The sequence below is a fragment of the Schistocerca americana genome, chromosome 7 (genome assembly GCF_021461395.2).
Source record: "Schistocerca americana isolate TAMUIC-IGC-003095 chromosome 7, iqSchAmer2.1, whole genome shotgun sequence".
NCBI lineage: Eukaryota > Metazoa > Arthropoda > Insecta > Orthoptera > Acrididae > Schistocerca > Schistocerca americana.
In genome coordinates this window covers 237,408,132-237,430,373 of record NC_060125.1, presented here as the reverse complement: position 1 = coordinate 237,430,373, position 22,242 = coordinate 237,408,132, and the positions used below count along the sequence as shown (strand labels likewise).

The 22,242-nt window shown below is 38.4% G+C and overlaps 1 protein-coding gene across 3 annotated transcripts in view; it reads right to left on the bottom strand.

Moving 5' to 3' along the window:
• Positions 1-22,242, bottom strand: part of LOC124622216 (integrator complex subunit 3) — a 73,914-nt gene that overhangs the window by 11,672 nt on the left and 40,000 nt on the right. For all 3 annotated transcript variants that reach the window (XM_047147864.1, XM_047147865.1, XM_047147866.1), the window contains exons 12-14: positions 15,443-15,533; positions 6,042-6,409; positions 1,081-1,417 (exon numbers count right to left, since the gene is read on the bottom strand). In XM_047147864.1, coding sequence (XP_047003820.1) covers positions 1,081-1,417; positions 6,042-6,409; positions 15,443-15,533 — 796 coding nt within the window. The remainder of the gene's footprint in view (positions 1-1,080; positions 1,418-6,041; positions 6,410-15,442; positions 15,534-22,242) is intronic.

Below are 22,242 nucleotides of genomic sequence, written 5' to 3'. Positions count from 1 at the left end.
GTCTTATTTTTGTGACACTTTATTTTTTATGTTTGTTTTTGGTTAAGTGACATCCAACAATAAAAAAGGGACCTGATAACCCTGGAGTTAACTGGTACCCCATCCCATCCTCCTGTGTCTCTGTGTTTCAAAACATACTTGACATCACTGTAAAATTATTGTAAGTGCCATTTTTCTAATAAAATCAGAAGGAACCTGAATTTCATAAATAACTTTCAAGCTGTTACTACACGATTAAGTAGGTCTTAGCTATTAACAGTAGATCTTACTTATACACAGAATTCATTGAACAGTTGACAGTACATAAAAATAAGTGATTATTATTGCTAAGCTGTCATACTTAGTTTTCCAGCAGCTAAGTAATTACCCAGTAATACTTCTGTAGAATGAGTGTGTGCTAGTCTGCATACATGATTTTAATTCTTCAAATATTTATGAAACAAGACATACTGTTCATAGTGTCGGTGATTATACACTGACTTATACCTGCTTCTTTTCACAACCACAACTAATAATTTTGCAGGATTCACAGCTTAAATTTACTGCAACCATCATCAGGTCTGTACAAACAGGGAAAAATACATTACTGACTAGCCCATACTCAGAAAAATGAAGCTGTCATATAGCACAATCTGTACGTAATGTTATGTCATGTTGTGCTACATGACAGCTTCATTTTTCCTTCTCTGGTGCCAGTAACACTTCAAAGTTAATTATATCACAAGGAAAATTCAATTGAGAAAACTATTAAACGAGACAGAGTTTATGGCCAGCACTTAGCTTCAGAAGGACAGCTACAGTTGCATCCTCCTCTTCCTGGAGCCTGAGTAGCTTGCCCTTTCGCAACCTATTCTTCTCTCCTCCCCAAGGAAGAAACTAATGGTTCTGAGAGCTCAGTGCAGCATCATGTACTTTTATTTTTATACATATCTACATCAGCAGTACTAAATATTTTGCCCCCTGAAGGTACATACTGGTCAGCATTCTGTCTCTTACATTACTAATTGCAGTTGAGACTGTGAAAAATAAAAACTTATTATTTGCAAAACTTGAATTGGTCGAACACCAAAAGTCTCTCACCTGCAACAGGGCTCTTTGTACCACCTCTGACCCATACAGTCGGCAACCATTTTGTTTGCAGGATTGCCGTAAATGGTCGAGATGCCCGAGTACCTGCTCTACAGGAGGGGTACCACTACTCGGTGATGGTTTTCCTCCTGGTTGCTGATTCCCACCACCACGTTTTCGTTTCCCAGGTGATGAATTTGTTCCTCCAACTGGTGTCAGTAGCTGAGCAACGAGACGACATAACAATTCCTCGTGCTCACGGCACCAACATCGTAATGCTGACACAACAAACATATCCCCACCTCGTACTTCTCTTGACAGAATTACCCGAAGGAGCTCTTCTGTTGGCCTGGAACAATGTGAGTACAGATTATCTTCAGAAAAAAAACAACAGAATAAACATAACACTCAAATTTTATTACATAACTCATTTACACAACACACAGTGTTCAAACAGAAGAAAAGAAATTTTAATTGTTTTCTTCTGTAAACTTAAAAAATAGTTACAGAAGAATAGGGAACTGAAAAGAAAAAAAAGAAAACTTTTTTTGCAACTCTTGTCAAAAGCAAGACAATATAATTAAAAATGCGAACCATGGCAACACTTCAACAACATATTTGTTGCCTTTTAAAGAAAAATTTTGGAGAAGAGCAAAGCAGAAAACTTCAGATACCAAGTGGCAGAAAAAAGAAGTCTGAAAGGTGGAAGGAATGTATGGGAGGGCTATATAACAGAAAGTAACTTGAAGACAATATTATGAAAAAGGTTGAGAAAATAGATGAAGATGTGGTGGGTGGTGCAAAACTGTGAGGAGAATTTTTGGGTAACTGATACATCCAACTTAAGAAGGGGTGCAATACAGTTCCCTGGGACATGCCTGAAGTTACTTCTACACCTGTCAACAATTCTCCATCCAAATAACAAGTTATGCCCTCACTAGTAATGATCCAACCTTTTTTAAAAATAAACAATGATACAGTTCTGAATCAGATGCTTTTTGAAAATCAAGAAATACTGCCTTGAGTCCACAATCCATCCAACCTATGAAATGTCCTTATCTCTCTTTGCGTTACACCTACTCCCAACCTTTTACCACACGGGTTATATCCCTGTGGAAGATCCAAGTGCAAGATCTGTCCTATGCACCTACCCAGCACATCCTATTTCAGTCTTGCCACAAGTATATCTTATCCCAGCAGTAGCAGGGAGAGACCTGCGAAAACAGTCATTTCATATTTGCAAGGCCTTTAATGTGGGCATGAATACAATACGTCCACCAGAACGAATGTCCACTGCCAAACTATCTGACACCCAGCAGTAACACACAATGCTGAGCACAACATGGTCAACTTCAATGGGCACAACCTGTGCCATATGGAACACCCTCTCCCACAAAATACCAGCTTCTATGAATTACAAAGATGGTAATTCACTCTCAAAATCTTCCTAATATCTAGCTCCACAAGACTCTACCCCTCTCACCTACCTCCACATCTGTGCCCCCAACTCTGCCCCATTCCATTCAGCCTACTTAACACTCACGTATCACTCTCCACATTCTCCCTCTTCTTCTGTTCCATCCCCCTTCCAATCCACTGTGTGCCACACCTGACTCCCTGTCCCAGCTCGTGAGTGATCTGACATGTGACACATTCCTATCCCATTCCTTTGCTGACTCTACCTTCCAGCCCTCAGTCACTCTGTTCTCGTGTGCTATGGCTGAATAGTTACTTTTTTCATCATTTAAATCATTAGTATACTGAGTCAATACATGGCTAACATTTCAACTGATTTCTTTTCAACTGTGGAGCTGTGTGTTTTTCTTCTTGATCTTGAGAGGCTTTCCACTTTTATACTCAGAATGATTATCTTATAATTCTGCTCTGCTTGTGTTTTGGTTAAGATGTCTTACTCAGAACTATCAGAACACTGGTCATTTATTGTTTTCTGGAATACACTTGATTGCCCCTTCAAGAATGAATAATAAAAAACCTGCTAAAACTTGAAAAGTATCTTGAGGAAAAGAAGCATTGATCCCTGTCTCTTTGAATCTTCAGGGGATGCATGGAAATGATAAATCGGAATTTGAGACTGGGACAGAAAATTGTTTTCATTACTTTAGCAATGCTTTAAGTCATTTTGATTATCAGCAGCCCTGTTTACGTCAACACATAATTAAAGACAGTAGTATTCAAATACCATATTTCACTGTTTTCAAACTCTACTTTGTGAGGACCTATTGGTTCTAGAGTAGTTTCGTCTCCCATCCATCTTCCTAGATTTTCTCTCTCACTTCTTTCCTTTGTAGAGAGAGGTGTAACGCTGTTCAGAAAGGTTAAAGGTAAATAAATAATATTTCTGAAGAAAGGTAAGGGCCCTTGTTTGACTCCTGTGTAGCTTAGCTTAAAAAGTGGATTCTCATCTACTTACTTTCAATATAAAGAGAAAATACAAATCCAAGGATCTCAGTTAGAGCAAAAATGTTGAGCTTTTATTTTGATAAATTATAGTGCAAATTATCAACACTCAAATTTTAAGTTAAGATGTGTTTTTGCTCTATGCCCAAGTCATTTTATGTCGAATACCAATAATAAAATAAGTCTACACATAAAAACAACAACAAAATATCACTGCAACCGTGTTTTGAAATGAAAGCCGCTTCCACCATAAAGGAAAACAAAGTTATTAAAAGCTAGGGATAAGAAGCTGCTCTATCCTCCTACTAGTGCGTGTGTATGTGAGTACGCCGAGTGTAGTGTCATCGTGAGTGTGAGTGTGTGTGTGTGTGTGTGTGTGTGTGTGTGTGTGTGTGTGTGTGTGTGTGTGTGTGTGTACTTAAATCAACTGCCAAATGTATTAGCTTAGGCTGGCCACTACAGGCTGCCTTCTGTGTATCGGTTATGTTGCACCTTCTGTGCAATTCTTTTGTCTTGTTACATGTGGAGTCACAAGAGTCTCATTTCCATTACTGATCAGAAGTTTATGATTAAAGCCATATTTGTGTTACTTGGCTATGTTTCGTGTTCTACTTGATTACTACAGATGTGTTGATGGGTTAAGTCACATATGACCAAGTACTGAGCTGCTTCAGGTTTATGGGACAATTTAAATCAAAAATTAGATGGGGCCAAAACTACTTACCTCCACCTTTCTATTTTTTCAGAGTTGTTCAGTTAACCATAAACTTTTCACATTCCAAGTTGGCACTCATCTTATTAATTTAATTATGAAGACTCCTTTTAAAATGAAATCACAATATGTTGGTAAGTATTGTATATATAAGCTCAACACTAGTTGCCTTCATTTGGAACAGCTGAAGTTATTTCTCAAATTGCTCTTTTGCAGACATGTTTATGATGCTGTACAGATAACAATGAAGCACAAAAGTTTGTTACTCTTTCCCCTTCCTTATTCCTTTTCCTTATTTTCTAACATTTAATAGAGAGTGTTTTACATACAGCATAAGCACTGCATCCAAAAGCTCTGCTCACTACCTATGCTTCAGCTGACTCCTCAAAGTTTGGCAGGTGCCATATTAGTTTTAGCTGAACTAGACAAATTAGGAGCAGCCCTGGAAATAAGTTTGAGAAAAACATTGTGCCATGTAATACTTCAGACTGGTGTGTAAGTAGCATCTGCACACACAGATGAGACAAAATTGAACGGAAATGTAATAAAGAAATGGTAGTGCATTGACTGACTAATTGAGATTCTGTTGCTCAATGCCAGTACTGCAACTGGCTATTGCAGTCCATTTGTGACAGAGAGGTTGAAACAGAAAGGCTTCTTTCTCCTGATAAAGCATTACTTTATTTCGGATCGAGACTCAAACTCGGGACTTTTGCCTTTCATGGGCAAATGGTCTACTGCCTGAGCTATCCAAGCACAACTTGCAACACGTCCTCACAGCTTTGATTTCACCAGGCAGTACCTTAGATCCTGCCTCCCAAACTTCACAAAAGCTTTCCTGCAAAACTTGCAGAACTAGCACTCCAGTAAGAAAGGATACTGTGGAGACATAGCTTAGCTACAGCCAGGGGGATGTTTCCAGAGTGAAATTTTCACTCTGCTGCAATGTGTGTGCTGATACAAAACTTCCTGGCAGGTTAAAACAGTGTGCCAGACTGAGACTTGAATTCACAACCTTTGCCTTTCATGGACAAATGCTCTACTGACTGAACTACCCAAGCATGACTCATGACCCATCCTCACAGCTTTAATTCCATTAATTCTGGCATTACCTTGTCTTACTTCAGAGAAGCTCTCCTGTGACACTTGCAGAACTAGCACTTCTGGAAAAAAGGATATTGTGAAGACATGGCTTAGCAACATCCCCCAGGCACCTCTTGTGATACTGCCAAAGTCCAAGAAATGAGGTAGAGTGTACGTGACGATCAGAGTCTGCCTCCTCAGTATTGGTTCCCAAGCAGTAGCAGGCACCAGCACTTGCATCATACATGAAACATCCTGTACATCTGGCTTTTATCTTTTCTATCATATTATTTTTGTGACATGGTTATCTTTTGGGCAAATCTGAATTCCAGTTATTAACCAGCAATAATCTGTAGTGTCTCAGTCCCACTTATTAATCGTTTTTTTCTCTACTGCTTCCACTTCTCATTGCATTTTACCACAATCACATCAGCAAGGATTTGACAAAATCTAGACTACTTTTATGTTTTTGCAGCTACTGCAGATGGTTTGTCTCAAAAGCCTAAGATATCTTTCCCTCTTCACTGTTACATTACATAAGGTTTCAATACATTTTTCATAGTTACAGTACAATAGAAGGACTAGTCATATGGGTTGATAAGAGCATCCACTACGTACTAATGGTGAGAGCCACATAACAGCTGATGTTTCTGGATGTGTGTAAATAATATATAAACCAAGTTTTGATGTACAATATGTAAAAAAATACAGAAACAAATAAAAAAGTGGCTGCGAATTTACAGAAAATGTGGGAGATTACCTTTCCTGCTTCAGCATTAAAAGAATAGAAGTCAAAGCCTCAGCGTGTCTTGTGAATTCCAGGCGTGGCAGAATGGGTAGTATGTAATCAACTGGAATGCCATGTGCTGCTACAAGCTGCCACAAACAGTACTGCTCGAAAGTCTCCCACGAAAGTGATGCAGAAAGAAGAGCACGAAATCCATCATGTCGAAACATTACGAGGCGTCCTTGGAGAATATGACAGACAAGTTCCTGTAACTGCAAGGCATCTACTGCAGATACAACTAGTTGCAGCAGTTGAGCATTGCCCACGGCGACTGCAGGAAACTGTGCATATACCTCAGGCAGCAACCACACAAGTAATCTCACATCTTCTTCCTGGCATAACTGTAAGCCACCAAGAAATCAAAATTAATTGCAAGCAACAAATATCAGAAATAACATTTAGAGTAATGTGAGTTGCTGATACAACTCTGAAATCCGTCATTTACATGACAGTTATCTACAGTAAACTACAAACATGGGTACATTTCTATACAAAGTATTGATTAGGTTTCAAAAAGTATTTTAAGAAATAAAAAATTCTATATGAGAATCAAAATAATTTACTCGGTATTTATATTTTCTTCACAGTGCTATATTGATAGTGGAATTGTTAAATAAGTAGTAGTAATAATCAATACTGTTTATTAGAGTTTGCCTGAATAGGTTACTTTGGGTAAAGTGTAAGAAGGAAGGACTGTGGTGAGTGAAAAGACATGTGCAGGGCACTAGGAGGTGGTGGGAAGCATTGGGAAGCAGCAGAGAGGGAGATAGATGGCTCACAGCAACCAAATTATGATAAATTCAGTAAATACTTGATAAAATCAATTATAGCATAAAATTCATTAAGCAAAAACCAACTCACACATCTAAACCAGTGGCAGCAGAAAGAGGTCCCATTTGTAGGGTCCTAAGAATGTGATGAAGCATACAAGGAGATTAAATGATAGACCTGGTGATCTCACTCAAAAGAAGGCTACATGAGCTGAGAAGCTCAAACGTAATCATCATCTCTGTTTCACACTGACATGACTTGCCAATCTGGTCATGTATAAATAAAGATCCTAAATATGGGCATAAGATCCAAAAATGTTACATTGTGGACATAAGCTGCGTAGGAAGAAGACTTGACACATTCCATGGCTTACATCTCAACAGACAAGGGAAAGATTTAGTTACAACATGGATCCAAGAAGTAATTAACAGCTAAATGAATGTGCAGTGTGCTACAGAGCCCATCTCTCTCAAGGATAAAAATAATGAATACTTGGGAGAATCAACCATGAAATGCCAGGTCAGTAAAACAATACATCAGCAGGACTAGAGCAATGTTTTTTTAGTACAATAAAACCTTCCACCAGTGCGACACCAGATGCAAGAGTAAGTGTTTCATATGTGTCTCAAACAGACTTCAGTCCACACAAGAATAATTTATCACTTTTACATTATAATGTACAGGGTTTTAGGAAACAAAATAGATGCTTTTGAATCATTTATCACAGTACTATCTCCACATGTAATAATAGTTACAGAACACCAGAAAACAATGGACAACATTCAATATTGCAAATTTAAAGGCTGCAACCTAGCTACTTTCTACTGTAGGACACACAATAAAGGTAGTGATGCCATCTACACAAGAAATTGTAAATTCACAAGCACAACAGAAAAAGTGCTATGGGGGAACAATTTCTGTGATGACAAAGATTTCGAAATTGCAATTCTTAAACTCACATTTTGCAATGTTCCTTTCTATGTCATAGGTGTATATAGATGCCCCCGTGGAAAGTTTGATGCTTTTCTGAAATCACTTGATGGAGTTTCAAGTAAATTAATGTCACACTGTAGAAGTGTAAATCTTGTCAAGTACCCACAAGAATAGCTAACACACATAGTAGTTCAATTGATCATGTTATTAGACATTATGACCACATCATTTCAACAGATGTCATAAATTGTCACCTCTCAGATCATTTAGGTCAAACACTAGTGCTAAAATGTAAAACCAAATTCAAACCAAGAAAAATGTACGAGCACAGGCGAATACTATCTGCAAACAACATTGCTACACTAAGACACTGTTTAAGCCAGGAAACATGGGAATCAGTTATGACTACCATTGAGGTCTACAATAAATGGAACATGTTCACAGAGGAAGGGCCAGAGCTGGAGTTTACAATGTCTGTCCAATTCCAGGACATATTTAGCAATTTCAAAGCATTGCTAGGTTTGCTAGTAGATTAAAATGTTTACAGGTGAAGCATTGACAACTGTAGTCACATAAAGACTTATTTTTAGGGCTGGGCAAACGATACCTGCATTCAAACGGGATTGAGATTTTCCAATAAGCCACAGTGCTCTATACAGTATTGAGTATTCTCATACAATCACTTGACATTTGATGTGGTGTCGGTGACCAGGAGGGAAATTACAAACAAGCCACAACAACAAGCTATAGCTCTGCTTAAAAATGGACAGTTTCACAAAACACAGTTGGAAATAGCACTAAATCCTATCACCTGGATTCTCTTGTACTTGAAGAAATCCCCAAACAGTGTTGCCATGTATGCAATTATAAATAATTACGCTGACTTTTAAGTAAAGCTACCAGTCAAAAGTAACGATGTTGTTCTTCGAAAAATATTACGTGACTATGAACCCGGTGCTATATTTTATTTAGTTATGACAGACTGTAATAATTTACCACATGGACTGAAAATGAATATTTCAATCCTTTTCCACATTTTATGTTAATGATTAACAATGTTACCACTTTTAATCAATTTAGAAACAAAATTGTAAAATTTACATGAAATAAGAAAGAAATTTAATCAAACAAGAAATCCCTAACAAACAAAATAAATCATATTAAACTGACAGTAATTTCTATCATGAGAATAAATTACAGCAGCTAGACCCATGCTAAAGATAGTAGAGTGCCAGATGTGCAAAAGACTGGAAAGTTGCACAGGTCACACCAATACTCAATCAGGGAAGTACAAGTAATCCAATGAACTACACATCCATATCACTGACGTCAATTTGCATGATTCTGGAACATATACTGGGTTCGGACATTACGAATTCCCTACAGGAAAATGATCTGGTGACACATAGTCAGCACAGATTCAGAAAATATCATTCTGATGATATACAAGTAGCTCTTTATACTCACGAAGTAATGAGTGCTATTGAGAGTGGGTCTCAAACTGATTTGATATTTCTAAATTTCCAAAAGGCTTTTGATACCATCCTTTGCAAGCAGCTTCTAATCAAACTGCATGCCTGTGGAGAATAATCTCAGCTGTGCAACTGGAAAGTCATTGAATAAAACAGAAGTGATATCTGGCATTTCCCACAGAAGTATTATAGGTTCTCTGCAGTGTCTAATCTATATATATGATTTAGGAGAGAGCAGCCATCTTACACTGTTAGGACATTATGCTGTCATCTACCATCTAGTACACGCATCAGAAGACCAAAACCAATTGCAAAATGATTTAGACAATACATCTGTATTGTGCAAAAAGTGGCAATGGACCATAAACAATGAACAGTGCAAGGTGACCTACATGAATACTAAAGGGAATCCTTTACATTTCGCTTACATTATAACACATACAAATTTAAAGGCTGTCATTTCAGATAAATACCTGGGAATTACAATTGCAAACAACTTAAATTGGAATGACCACATAGATAATGTTGTTGGCAATGCAAACGAAAGAGGTTTTATTAGCAGAATACTTAGAAAATGTAACAAGTCTACTAAAGAGACTGCTTATGCTACTCTTGTCCTGTTATTTCTAGAGCAATGCTGTGTAGTATGGGATCCTTATCAGATAGGATTGATGGAGGACATCAAAGAAGTCCAAAGAAGAAGGGCAGCTCACTTTGTATTATCGCGAAATAGCGAAGAGAATGATACAGATATGATAGGCAAGTTGGGGTGGCAGCTATTAAATCAAAGACGTCCTCTGTTGCTATATGAATTTTTCAGGAAATTTAAGTCTGTAACAATCTCCTCCGAATGTGAAAATATTTTGTTGACACCCACCTACACAGGAAGAAATTGTCACTGTAATAAAATATGAGAAATCAGAGCTCGCACGAAAGATTTAAGGGGTTGTTTTTCCTGCACGCTGTTCGAGAGTGGAATGGTAAAGAAATAGTGTGACAGTGGTTGGATGAACCCTCTGCCAGGCACTTAAGTGTAAACTGTACAGTAGCCGTGTACATGTAGTTATTATTGTTACATATGACCTGCATCCGAGACACTGCAATTTGTGTTTAATACAGTTATTTTTGTTAATAAAATCCACAGTATGTTAAAACAATAAGACACGTCTTGATAGAGATAATACCAACAGAAGTCACTAGATCGCAAAGTGATCAAAAGATTTGAGCAGAAAACAAGACTTGTTGAACTGTGAAGAAAATTACTCAAGCAGCCAAATGAAGCTAAAAAACACCACTATTTATTTTAAAAAAATTGTAAGGGAATGAAGGGGGAACAGTGATACCAGCTTGCCTGAGAACTTGGAAGAATGTGGGGAGGGGAGTGGTGAAGCGGCACCAAATGTCATCAAACTCCCAACCAAGAGAATTTGTACCATTTACCTCAGCTTTTTATGAATACCTATCAAGTTAAAACTGTAGTTTGCCTGACCCCATTTGTAGTCTGAATTGAACTAACCTTAAAATTGGACGAATAATCAGCTATAGTATGCATTTATTTCTACAGGAGACTGTGGTGTATTGCAGCAACTAGAGTACTTCAGGAGGAGGTCAAACAGACACAACACACTAACATGGTAAATACTTAAATTTGGAAACAATTAGTGGTCATACAGATGACATGTATTTGATTCTATCGCTGACACTTATAACATTACCATGGCATTCACCGCAGAATCAGAGAATCACAACAGAGTACAGCTGTCTGTAACATGATATGAAATTCAGAATAACTGTTCTATCTGCAAACAGCTGGATCTGTGCTATGAAGATACTGTCATCATTAGTGATGATTACTAGTATGTGCTGATTACATAGACACAGGGTGAGCAGCACTGCACTCGGACATAAATACTTTCCAGCCGTGGCAGCGTAAGGAAGCGCATAGGGGTATGTCTACGCTGACGTCTCTGATTGATTGATGCATCGGCAATGACTATCTTTACTTGTGGTGCCATTGTGAGGTACCAATTTTCGCGAGAGACATTGTTCTGTGGGTGACACCACAGAGATGGTAAAAGTCTAGATAAGGGCCAATTGCATACTTATGTATTTTGTGCAGTAATGTTGTCAAGGTATGAAAGGAACAAAAGGGGTTGTATCACCTGCTGGTTCTACATAGACAATGAGAGAGCAGCAGGCAGATGACATGTTTGGAAGCAACAGACGAAGGAATATTGTCACACTCTCATATCAGTATACATACAAAATACCCTACGTATTCAGTGAATACAGCTGTTTTCTCACAAACTTAATCGTAATGTCGGAAATTGAAACATATTCAGATGTAACAGCTGAATATTTGTGACAACAGCAAAGAAAGGAAGGGTTTGATTTTCACCGTTGAAAATTCACTGCCTCTTTTCTCACCTCTTATCAGTTACATCAACAAATGGCATAAGTTTGGAATGGATACATTGTTAAATTTTAGGCAGGTACTTTACATCAACAAAACACTTTGTAACTTTGACAATATTATAAAAAGGATAGATTGCTACTCACATAAGATGGTACGCTGAGTTGCAGACAGGCACAAAAAGGTGGGAAGAGGGAGGAATATCAGGGTACAGGTGGGGGAGAGTTGTCAGCATCATCACTGGCTGGTGGAGCATGCAGAAACTGGGTGACAGGACAAGGCTGCCAGGTGCAGAGTCTGATGTCTGTAGGAGAGGGAGGGGTGCGGTGGGGTGAGGGGGCGGGGGGGGGGGGGGGGGGGGGGAAGAGAAAAAGAGAGGAGCAAAGAAGGGAAAAGACCGGTTGGTGGAATGGCAGAGAGCAGTGTGCAGGGGCGCGAATTAGGAGGAGGTGATAGGACAGAGGAGATGGGAACTGTTGGGAGTAGTGTGCAGGAACAGCAGGTTACCATAGGCTGAGGCCAGGGTAATGTGTTGTAAGGATGAGTCCCATCTGCACAGCCTGCTACAGTCATCGCACAGATTTTTTATATTGATATGACTACCAAACTGCTGTCCACCAGGACAATGGCCACTACCAATTTCTGGCCAAGAGTAAAGTGGACAACCCCGGGCCACAACAGGCAGCTGAACATAACATGCTTAATTTAAATGGCTGCTTCATGACCCGGGCCATCTGGATCCTCACCTCCATCACCAGCTTTTCTGAACTGCGCAGATGGGAGTTAGCCTTACAACATATTCTCCACTCCCCAAATCATACCGACCTCAACCTACAGCACCCTACTGTCCCCATGCCCTTCACCGAACAGTTTCCGCCCCTCTGTCCTATCAACTTCTCCCATTTCAAGTCCCCAACCTCTCACTCTGTGCTGCTCTCTGCCAGTGCATTCACTGGTCTTTTCCCCTCTTTGTTCTTTCATTTTCCGCTCCCTGTTCCTTCCCCCTCCCTTCCCCACAGCCTGCGAATCCCATGCCTGGCAGCTTTATCTTGCCACCCAATCCCTGCACACACTGCCAGGCAGTGCTCACTCCTCTGACCCCACCTGTACAATGCTATTCCTCCCCCTTCCCCATTACACTCCGGATTGTTGCTTCTGCTTGACGTGACACAGATGCATTCTGGTCAGAGCGGCTGGAGACAGTGATTACATTTACTTGCTTGTGTGAATGAAAGTGCATTTTCCTTTCCGAAGAAGGCTTTGGCTGAATGTGTAAAAGTCTTTTCATTGTGCCCGACTGCAACTCAACGTGTCATTTTTACAGTGTGTACCAATCTATGTTTCATAATACTGTTGATATTCCGACATGGACTTCCCATGTTTTGAGACTGTAATTTTGATTAGTCAGAATATGTTAGAAAATAAATTTTCTCAAGCAGCCTCTTAAGAAACAGGGGGTCATCTTATGCTCAGGTAAATATGGTATTTAGTTACTCTATGCTGTGTCTTCCAGATGTTACAGGATACAGCTTACATACAAGACTGCCAAGCTGCCTATGACTCAGGTGCAACATAGTTATGGTTGGACTCCAGAGAGGGTACACATGACAGGGACTATGTTACACATCTGCCTTACATCACACAAATAGTTCCCAACTGGACATCCACCTGGCCAACATGTGCATACATTTAAATAACAACTCTGCAATTCACATTTAAGTGCCTGGCAGAGGCTTCTTCGAATCATCTTCAGGCTGCTTCTCTACCATTCTACTCTCCAATAGCACATGGGGAAAATGAACACTTAAATCTTTCTGTACAAGCTCTGCTTTTTCTTATTTTATTACAATTTCTCCATATGTAGGTTGGCAACAATAAAATATTTTCACATTCAGAGGAGAAAGTTGGTGACTGAAATATTATGAAGTCACCTTGCCATAGTGAAAAATGTCATTGTTTTAATGACTGCCACTCTAATTCGCTTATCATAGCCATGACACCCCCCCCCCCCCCCCCCCAAATTTCACGAAAATATAAAATGAGCAGCTCTTGTTCTTTGGACATTTTCGATGTCCTCCATCAATCCTGGTAAGAACCTAATACTGCACAGCAATGGTCTAGCAGAGGATGAATAAGTTACTGTAAGCAAGCTCTTTAGTAGACCTGTTGCATCTTCTAAGTGTTCTGTCAATAAAATGCAATATTTGTTCTGCCTTCCCCAAAACATTATCTACTTGATTGTTACCATAAAAGTTGTTTGTAATTGTAATTCCTAGGTATTTTGTTGAATTTACAACAGACACACAGCTCCACTAAGTAGCATGTACCACAAGACAGTGTCAGGACAGAGTCTCTGCGAGCGTCTCAGTTGTCGCAAAGGAAGATCAAAACTGAACATTATGGAAGTGATGTTTGTCATCGAGCATTGGATATAGGACTTTATCGGTAGTTAAAGACAGATCAGTGCAAGTGAAAATTGAATCTTATTGTCATTTGAAATATTCATATTCCAGTAAAGTATGGTAAAACTTCTTTCAATAAGTCACTGCAAATTGTTGATGATTTGGATTACAATCTATGTTTTTGCTGTAGCTGTTGTCTAACCCTGTTTGGTTCTGTTACAAAGCTGTTCAGTTGCTGTGTGCAAGCAAGCCACCTCATATAACAGCAACTACTTCGATAGTAGGGGGTTCTCCTCCTGCCTCATTTATATGTTGACGTCAAGCGAATTTGGAGAAAACAAAGCTTTACCTATCTGTTTACTCTTCAGCAGTCTTCTGTAAGACCATATTTTCAAACTCATATTCACCTCTTATCTGTACAGCTTATCGCCCACATTTTACTTTCACGTAATGCTACGCTCTGGATAAATACTTCCAGAAAACACTTGCTATGACTTAAATTTACAGTTGATCTCAATCTCTCTTGTTGCTACTGTCAGTCTGCCACCATATCCTATTCACTATGACCATCATCAGTTATTTTGCTGTTTAAGTACCAAAAGTCATCAAATACATTTAGTGTCTTATTTCCTAATCTAATTCCCTTGGCATCACCCAAGTTAATTTAGCTACATTTAATTAACCTTGTTTTACTTTCAAGACCCTATTCATTCCATTCTGTTGATAATATAAATCCTTTGCAGTCACATACAGAATTACAATGTCATCAGCAAATCAATAAGTTTTTATTTCTTCCTCCTTCACCTTTCATTCCTCTTCCAAAATTTCTCCCTGGTTTCCTTTATTTGCTTGCTCAGTGTATATACTGAATAAAATGGGAGATAGACTGCTACCCTGCTTCACCTCCATTCTGATTACTGCCTCTCCTCCTTATCCTATGACTATACAGACTGCACCACAGTTTCTGCAAAAGTTGCAGATAACCTTTGGCTCCTTGTATTTTATTATTGATATCTTCAAAACTTCAAAGTAAACATTGTGAAAACATTAGAAATATGTACATATAATGATAAATGTGATTAAAAAATTGAACAGCAACATTAAAAAGATTATATAGTTTTGGCCTCTGTTCATACTTCAGATAGGCTCCTTCCACAATTGTGTGTCTGCAGAACAGATATTTCCATCAGTCAACCACATGAGTTCATGACAATAATGAGAAACATATCTTAAATTCACTGAAACTTTCTCAGTTGTTAACACATTGTTCATTTAACTTTAGAGATGCATGTACATATCCAACTGAATGAACAATTCATTATTTACAAACATTAAAATCTAAAAAGTGTAAAAATTGGTTGTGTTATTGAACTGTTGTATTACCCTAAGATCTTCCAGGAGGCAATCTTCGAGTTTTTTGTCCATGGTCTGGCAGAAATCCTTGTAGACTGATGCCTTTCCATCATTCAGTTTGCTAGTAACATATAAGAAGAAAATATGTTATACATTACACTGCTTCATTTCATAAAAACATTACAGTAAAACAATTAAATATTTCATAACAATCCACAGAGACTAGCACCTTTAGATACTGAAGAGAAGTATTAAAGACAATGTTTTGGCATTTTATGGGACGTATATAAATGTAATCATCTATTTTATATTCTGTTTCACTACACAGTCACACTTATTTAAACTACATGTATTTTGCTGAAGACTGTAATTAATGCTGAATTAATTTTCTTCGTCAATGAAATGTGAAAATTCCAAACAATACAATTTTGCTACTAAAAAGAGATCACAAATAACATTATGCAAACCAAGCAGATGTATGTAATCAGGAAAAAAAGGCCAGACCTGCAACTTAAAGCTTTCTACTTCAATAATTATGCTTTTGTGGACAAATGAAACAGAAATTGCACTAATATGCAAAGAATTAACTCGATTATAAATCAAATCATGTTTTGTGCTTTCTGTACTCAGTCCAAAAAGAACATCTGAAAGCTGACTATTCAGAGCTATTTAATCATGATCTATCTCACGCCATTATATGAATTCTGACCAGAAACCACACTTGGTAGAGCATGTTTAACAGGATGGAAATATTTGGTATTTTCAGTGGAAATGTTGGCTTGTGCAGACTGCTTATATAATCAAACTGAAATTACACTTTAGTGATACTAAATGTGCATCTGTGGTTAATATACAGCATTGTTAACAAATGATTGAAGTGGTATCACCAATGTACCATAGCTATTTTTTTATTTCTTTGGCTTTATATTGCAAAACTTTGCAGTCACAGTGAGAAACTCAATAAAGTGTGTCGGAGAGCAATTACGTGTAAAGTCTGTTGGAAGTCACAAAGTGTGCTCATTCTCAAATATTGGATGCATAAAGTCCAGTTATTTCTGCACCATCAGTTACTCTGCTTCAAGAAAGAAAAAAAGAAAAACACATTTTCTAACAGCAATACTTATCTTACTGTGTTTAACTTTAAACACAAGCTTATACCTCTTACTGAATAGATTATGATAGCATTTAAAATTTTTAAATTTGATCATCAATTATGCAAAATACTGAAAATCAAATTTCTGTTGCCCCTGGAAGCTGTTAGACAGGCAACCTACAAATGGTACTGGGTTCTGGGATAGTCACTTAGTAATATGGCTATGTACATATAAAAAGAAACAGAGAGATAATTTACTAACAGTTCACTAAAGAAATGGTCAAGAGACTTGCGTAAGCAAGTAATACAAAACATTGAGAAGTACGAATATATACAGTTCCCATATGGCAATGTTTATCCTAACAGCTGGTGAGAAAACAAGGAATTGGAGAGCTGTACTATGACCACAGATGAAGGAGCAGAAGTACTGCATTATATGCCAGCAAAATTTTAAAAGTTGTGAATTTCTGGGAAAGAAGTCCTAGAGGATTGCTCAAACTATTGGAAGATTTGGAGCTTTCTGGCAGATTAAGGCTGTGTGTTGGACTTGAGACTTGAAGCTGGGACTTCTGCTCTTTGTGGCCAAACACTCTACCAACTGAATTATCTCGGCATGACTTATGACTTGCCCTCACAAGAATACTAGTCCCACAAGGTGAGCAGGTAAACTTCTGTGAAATTTAAAATGTAGGATAGCAGTCAGCAGAGAATTTGCCTCTGAAAAGCAAGTTCTGGTCTGATGAACAGTTTGAATCTGAAAGGAAGTTTTAAATCAGTACATATTCTGATACAGAGTGAAAATTCATTCTGTTGCAAGGTTATTCATATTTTACATGTAACTAATGCTCCTTTTACACGTTCAGCATCATGTGTAGACTATTGAAAGGTAAGTGTTAAAAGTACAAGCATTGGAAATGAAAATCCATAATACCAATATTCACTGAATAACTCAGAAATCCTAAGAAAATTAAACAAATCTCTACAAATCTTATAGGTGATTTTCATTATTTATATACATGACATGTACAGAGAGGCTGGTTTGACTAGTCTCACCCAGAAATGAATAATGATTATGAGAAACATTAAGGACATTTAATACGTTTAGGCAAATTTCCTTAGAGAAACTAAAAGAGATGAAGTGTCTCATCACAGTTACAAAGGCAAAGTAAACAGAGCATAGCCATAAAAATTCAGATTCACAATGAATTAATCGAAATAGTTCAGGACTTCTCATTCCTTGGCTGTAAAAGTTACTGCAATGGGAATGTAAAATTAGAGAATCTTTTCATCTGTTTAGCCGTAATCAATTTAGAATACACAATAAAAAGTAAGGAGATCAATAACTGATCCATGTACTTATTAATCAGTTCTATCATTTGCAGAATGTGAAGGTAGAAGAATGCTAATAGATAAAATATTAATGCATGGAACTTGGTTCTTCGTGATTTTGACTGGAAGCAATAAGGGTATCCAAAACTTTTAACAAACACATTTAAGAATAGATCACACAAAATACTATTGCTGAAGGTAGGACAGTGCGACTGAAGTCCTGCTTTTGCTACTTCATAAAAAAGTTTTTCACTGTAAGGATTTCATGTTAGACATAGGAGTGGAAGAAAAAAGATGTGGTAGACACCTGTAATAAAATATAAATTCCTTGTGTAATTACAATTCAGGGCATGACTATCTCGTGTTGGACACTTGTGTGGAACTTAAAAGTTGACTAATAGTAATAAATTCAGGATGGTCAATGGGCAACAGTAGAAACTTTAGGGAAGTGAGGTTCAAGGTGCATTACCCATACTTTGATGGAAAAGTCTACAATTCTCAGCTGAACAAATGCAAGGACATAGTGTTTCGTGTATCTGGGATTGTAAAACAGTTACGATCCTTAGATGCCACGAAGGCATCTGGCCCAGATGGTATCCCCATAAGATTATATGTTGACTTTGCTACCAATATAGCACCATTCTTATCCATCACCTATCAGGTATCATTGGAACAGCGGAAAGTTCCACGGGACTGGAAGAAGGCCCAGGTCATAGCAGTCTATAAAAAGGGTAGAAAATCGGTTGCACACAATTACTGGCCAATTTCACAGACATTGATTTGTTGCAGAATCATGGAACACATTTTGTGTTCAGACATAATGACCTTTCTAGACTCTGAGAAGCTCATCTGCAGAAACCAGCACAGTTTTAGGAAACAGTGGTCATGTGAGACACAGCTGGCTCTCTTTGTGCACGATATACAACAGGCTCAAGATACCGGCTCCCAGGTTGATGCCATATTCCTTGACTTTCGAAAGGTGTTTGACTCAGTTCCGCACTGTTGCTTGCTCCAAAAAGTGCACGCTTATGGTCTATCCGATGACACATGCAGTTGGATAGACAGTTTTTAACAGACAGAGAGCAGTATGTCATTCTGAATTGGGAGACTTCAGCAGAAACAAGCGTAACATCAGGTGTGCCCCAGGGTAGCGAATAGGTCCGCTGCTTTTTACGATTTACATAGAAAAATCTAGTTGCAGGTATTGACAGCGGCATTAGACTGTTTGGAGGAAAGTACAAGATGTACAACTTCGCTTCCACTGTTTGCCGATAGGTGGCGACAATGGTAAGTAGTGGTCGAAAGAAACAGATCACAGACATCAGGCAGTTTGCTTGGACTTCAGTCAACATAACCTCATTCAAACATTGTGTTTGCATCATAAAGTTGTTCTTGATTGAAAATGTCAGTTTATGAGCCTAATTCTCCTCATTTGCAGGAGGTGTTCCCATTTTGTTTCAATATGAAGAAAACAGCAGCTGAGTCTCATCGAATGCTCTCAAGTACGTATGGTAAGGACGCTATTAGTGAAAGAACGTGTTGTGACTGGTTTCAATGCTTCAAGAATGGTGATTTTAACATTGTTGACTAGCATAGGGGTGGAAGAGAGAATGTTTTCGAAGATGCAGAATTGGAGACATTGCTGAGTGAAGACTCGCATCAAATTCACAAAGAATTGGCACAATTAGTGGAATTGACAAAGCAAACCATTTCAAAATGTCTCAAGGCTATGGGCATGATTCAGAAAGAAGGAACTTGGGTCCCGTATGAGCTGAAACCATAAGACGTTGAATGGCTTTGTGTGTTTGTGAACAGTTGCTTCAGAGACAAAAACGGAAGGGATTTCTGCATGGTGACTGGGGACAAAAAATGGGTTCATTGCAATAACCCCAAATGCAAAAAATCGTGGGGATATCCCGGTCATGCTTCCACATAGACGGCCAAACTGAATATTCATGGCTCCAAGATCTTGCTTTGCATTTGATGGGACCAGATCAGCGTCGTGTACTATGAGGTTTGACCTCACGTTGCAAAAGATGTCAAAATGTACTTGGAAATGTTACATTGGGAAGTCCTATCCCATCCACTGTATTCTCCAGACATTGCTCCCTCTGATTATCACCTGTTTAGATCCATGGCGCATGGCCTGTCTGACCAACACTTCTGATCTCGTGAAGAAGTCACACATTGGATTGATTCGTGGATCGCTTCAAAAGATGAACAACTTTTTTGACACGGGATTGGTACACTGGCTGAAAGATGGGAGAAAGTAGTGGCCAGTGAATGAAAATACTTTGAATGATACACGTGTAACCAATTTGTTTCATTAAAGCCTTAAATGTTGGGGGAAAAACGGTGGAAGCAAAGCTGTACACCTTCACACGAAAGTATCACACGAAAGTTGTAAACAAATCAATGAGGATTTGCAGAAAATAAATGCGTGGTGTAATGACTGGCAGTTATCTCTCAATATTAGCAAGTGTAACCTACTGCGTATAACAAAGCGAAAATCTCCATTAATGAACGAGTACAAAAAAAATGCCCAGTCTTTGGAAGCGGTAACATCAGTCAAGTATCTGGGTGTGACTATTCGAAATGATATCAAATGGAACAATCAGATTACACAAGTAAGGGTTAAGGTGAACTGTAGATTGTGGTTTATTGGTAGAATCGTTAAGTGATGCAGTTCTTCAACAAAGGAAATTGCTTACAGTACTTTAGTTTGTCCAGTCTTAAGAGTATGGGACCCTTACCAGTTGGGTCTGATTCAAGAAATTGAGAAGGTCCAACAAAGAGCGGCAAGATTCGTGACTGGTACATTTAGCCATCGTGAGAGCATTACAAATCTCATAGAAAGTTTGAAGTGGGACACACTTGCAGATAGACGACACGCTAAACAGAAGGGGCTGCTCACTAAATTCCAAAATCCGATCTTCGCCGAGGATGTAGAGCATATGTTATTACCACCAACTTTCAAATCGCGCTATGGTCGCCATTCAAAGATAAGGGAAATTGGAGCTTGTACTGAGGCATTCACACAGTCGTTTTTCCCACGCTTGATCCGTGAGTGGAACAGAGAGGGGGGGGGGGGGGGGGGGAATTGGACTTTGGCACAAATAGTGCCCTGCGTCGCACACCGCTTAGTGGCTAACAGAGTATATATGTAGATGTAGAATGGATGAGATAATGACATATCTTTCACACTGCAATTATAAGATCACAACTATCCTCATCACCTACTGGAAAGAAATATACTCTGCACAGAAAGAATGTAAATTTATTCGAATTAAAAATGAACAGGTTTGTACTACAAATATTTCCTCCTTTGATGTCCTCTTACTTTTAAATTCTTGAATTCAGGAGAACACAGAACAATAACTGAAAATGAAAAAGCATTAATCAAAACTGTTATAGTTGTTGACTGTTAAAACCATAGCTCATCTGAGCCCATAAGGTTTTATTAAAAGACAAAACTCATTAATTATGATGTAACAAAATATTTTTCGTTTTGAAAAAAAAAAAAAAAAAAAAATTTTAAAATTCAACAAGTTCATAGCAGCTGTGCAACTAAATTACTTGTTGATTACCAAGTATACATTTAGCTAAAACAGCAAATTTACATTATTATAAAGAAGAACTTTTAGTTATTACAGGGTGTCCCAAACCTTAATGATCAACTTTATATAGATAACAGAGGATACAAAGATGAGTACTTTGGAATAACATGTCAACACTTGGAAATAAATAAGAGAGAACTGCTGGCCAGTACTTATCTTTACGAGGCAAAATTTGGAGTATTGCTGACACACAGAAAAGTAAAAGTGACACTCTGCCTAGCTTTCAACAACTAACATTTTCTTCCTCGGAGAGAAGAGGGAGAGAGTGGAGAAGGTTAAAAAGGGCAGGTTACTCAGGCTTGAGTACGGGAGGTGCCCACCTGAAATTAAGAAGAAGGCAGACAAACATTAAGGAGGAAGTGTCAGAGAAAGGAGGTCAGAGATGCTACACTGTTAAGCAATGTGCCAGCTTCTGTCTAGAAACAATAAGGACAGAGTGAGAAGTTTACTTCTCACTCTGAGAAATGAACAGTGGAATTAAGAACTGGGGAAAATTTCATAATAAATACAAAATATATAATAAAAAAGTGTAAAGAGGGGGGATATGTAACCAGAGATAAGTCCAGGAGGATGTCGGGCTGCAAGGATGTGTTGGAGGGAAAGTTCCCATCTTTGGAGTTCACGGAAACCAGAATCAGGTGGGAGGGTGCAGATAGCATGCATGGTGTAGAAAGTATTCAGGGCTTGAGTCACGCTGCAGAGCATGTTCACAAGTAACTGGGTGCTGACACTACTTCTATGCCTATTCATGCACTCAGTCTGTTTAGCAGTGGTCATGCCTAGATAAACTG